Source organism: Entamoeba invadens, assembly GCF_000330505.1.
Source record: "Entamoeba invadens IP1 unplaced genomic scaffold scaff_1105074726209, whole genome shotgun sequence".
Classification (NCBI taxonomy): domain Eukaryota; phylum Evosea; order Mastigamoebida; family Endamoebidae; genus Entamoeba; species Entamoeba invadens.
Genome location: NW_004440269.1, coordinates 1,856 through 4,315, shown reverse-complemented (window position 1 = coordinate 4,315; position 2,460 = coordinate 1,856). Strand labels below are relative to the sequence as shown.

The 2,460-nt window shown below is 36.6% G+C and overlaps 2 protein-coding genes across 2 annotated transcripts; both read right to left on the bottom strand.

Moving 5' to 3' along the window:
- Nucleotides 1-273: 273 nt before the first annotated feature.
- EIN_489590 (phosphomannomutase, putative) lies at nt 274-1,109 on the bottom strand (the record flags this gene model as incomplete). The annotated part of the gene is made up of 2 exons (XM_004255653.1): nt 274-948; nt 990-1,109. The coding sequence occupies 2 exons, from the start codon at nt 1,107-1,109 to the stop codon at nt 274-276; spliced, it is 795 nt and encodes a 264-aa protein (XP_004255701.1).
- Nucleotides 1,110-1,258: 149 nt separating this feature from the next.
- EIN_489580 (hypothetical protein) lies at nt 1,259-2,047 on the bottom strand (the record flags this gene model as incomplete). Its single annotated transcript, XM_004255652.1, has 1 exon — nt 1,259-2,047. The coding sequence occupies one exon, from the start codon at nt 2,045-2,047 to the stop codon at nt 1,259-1,261; it is 789 nt and encodes a 262-aa protein (XP_004255700.1).
- Between the last annotated feature and the right edge of the window lie 413 nt (nt 2,048-2,460).

Here is a 2,460-nt window from a genome sequence, read left to right as displayed (position 1 = left end):
CTATGTGTAGTGATACTGAAAATAACATGTCTCTTGTCTACCCACCAACTGAGGATGGAGTTTGTTTGAAATATAGCATGATGCCTAATACTCCAGAACAACACAACGGATGCAAACAAACTTTCTTTGCACTGTGTCTTGGACTTCTTTTAACTCTTTTCTAATTCCCCAAATTAGGTTTTTAATACTAATATTTTGTTATAATATATAGTTCAATTATAATAGAACTTTATTAATACAATTGAACGAAGAAGAAGCTAAAAAGACGACGAATTAAAGACCCATCGACTTCATGAGAGACATCACTTCTTGTGGCCCAGCAACTTGGTGGTACTTTGAAACTATCGGTGAGTGAGCTATTTCGAAGTCATTTCCGCCTTCCATTGTTTTATCACCAAAGAAAACGATATTAGTGTATATGTCCTTCAAATGGTTCAAGGCAAAAGTCTTGTCCCAGCCTGTCGGAAAACAGTCAAACGAGATTTGACCACCGATTGCGTATTCAAGGCCAAGATTTGGGAACTTGTCTTTGAATTTCTTGACAAGGGTTTCTCGTATATGGCGTTCACTGTCATAAATACCAAAGGCATCGCGTTCAGCTTGTGTACAATTTCTTCCAACAGGGCAGATGTTGACATTACCAGAACGCAACTCGATGAAACAACCAGTTTTGACGGGGATGTCCAACTGTGCAATTTCAACAAGAGCATAATTGACAAAGGCGTTGTAATTGGCTTGGCCTAAATGCTCTTTCAGGCTCTTTCTGCATATCAACTCAGAGTCTTTGTATGTAACCAACCCATTCTCGGAACAGACGTACTTAAAATATGAAAAGACGTCTTTACCAAGCTGCTCCTGGATTTTTGGTAAGTCAGAACCACTGACAACACACAACGCGACTTTCTTGGAAACAGCCTCTAAATAATCCTTCATCTCTTGTGTAATTGGCTTATTGTGACTTTGTGAAATTGCACTAAGGTACAACAAACGTTTCTGGACTTTGTGAGAGTTCCGTCCATGTCATAAACAAGGACAGTCTTGTCAAACGACATTTTTATTTTTCGAGTTTCTAAATATTTTCTTCTTCTTGTTTTATGAAAATAATTCATGTTGATCTTTGGCTAAAAAAATTTTATTATCAATAATCAATAAAAAAAATAATAATAACCATGGAACTGTTGTAATAGTAAATTAAATCATAATAAAGCTAAAGAATAACTATAAAAAGTGAAATACAAAAAAGGAAATCCACTTCCCTTTACACTGACAACTTACACGCCCACATTTCCCTAAGGACTGGGCTGATCACTCGGTGTTTGTGTGGGTTGTTCACTGAGGAGCACGAACCAAAAAGCTCTGTTTTTGGTCTTCTCTTATGTGAGTATACGAGTGTCAAATCAGACGTGTTGAAGCCTAATAGTTTTGTTGATAAATCCAAGGCAAGCTTTTTGTCTGCGGCGTAAAGTTGAATTGACACAAACTGTCCTTGGACGTGGAGCTTGTAAGTAATGAAGTTGATGATGTCAGATACACAAATGTATGGAGAAATCTTAATCAAATAATCGTCTGAGGAGTGAGAGGCTCCGACAACTTTGACGTTATATGTTGGTATCTCTCTCTCGAAAAATGGTTTGCCGTTTTGTAAAAATACCCCAATGGTTGGTGGTGATGGTAAATACACGTTTTTGTACACTTTGTAGAGTGCCATAATAAAATCGTTGGACTCGTCAGTGATCAACACAAAGTCGACGAGTGGCACCAACTCTGGGCGGACGCTCCGTTTTGTGATGCAGAGCTCCTCATTTACAATAGAATCGATCAAATTTGGGTTTGGTAACTTTTGAAGAGAGGCAATATTTTTCTGAAAGTGTGGGGATTCCTTGACGGTTTTGTCTTTGATGACGTTTTCGACGACGCAATACAAGTCGTCGTAAAACTGTTTTGGGAGACAGTAGTATGTAGCGTAAGTCTGTGTGACTGTCGGAGGAACCAAAGAGCGCTTGAATGCCTTAAAAAAGGAGAGTGTGTCGTAGAGGATTGTTTCCATCAAGTGATTATTCCCAGATGTGTATCGCGCATGGAAATTATCCCCAAATTTCCAGCCTTAATTTCTATTTCGTTCGACCATTTTGTATCTCAGCGATATTCTGACAATTTGATTTTTAGCAACAGTATGATGAAAAAGTCAAAATTAATAGTTATTATATTATAATATATAAGTTAAAAAAGTTATTCTGAGAAGTCGGACTTGCTTTTTTTTCCCACATAATTCTTCGCTTAAAATACATAAAAAGGTTTTATTGCGTGTTTTTTTAGAAGTTATCGGGATATGAGGCATAATTGTTGTTTACTTTTTTGCCTTTTTACTCTACAAAATAAAACTAAATGTTGTAAAAGCAAGCCAATTTATGGTAAATAAATAATTGTGAATTTATGGCTTTTATGGTATTTTTTGACTTT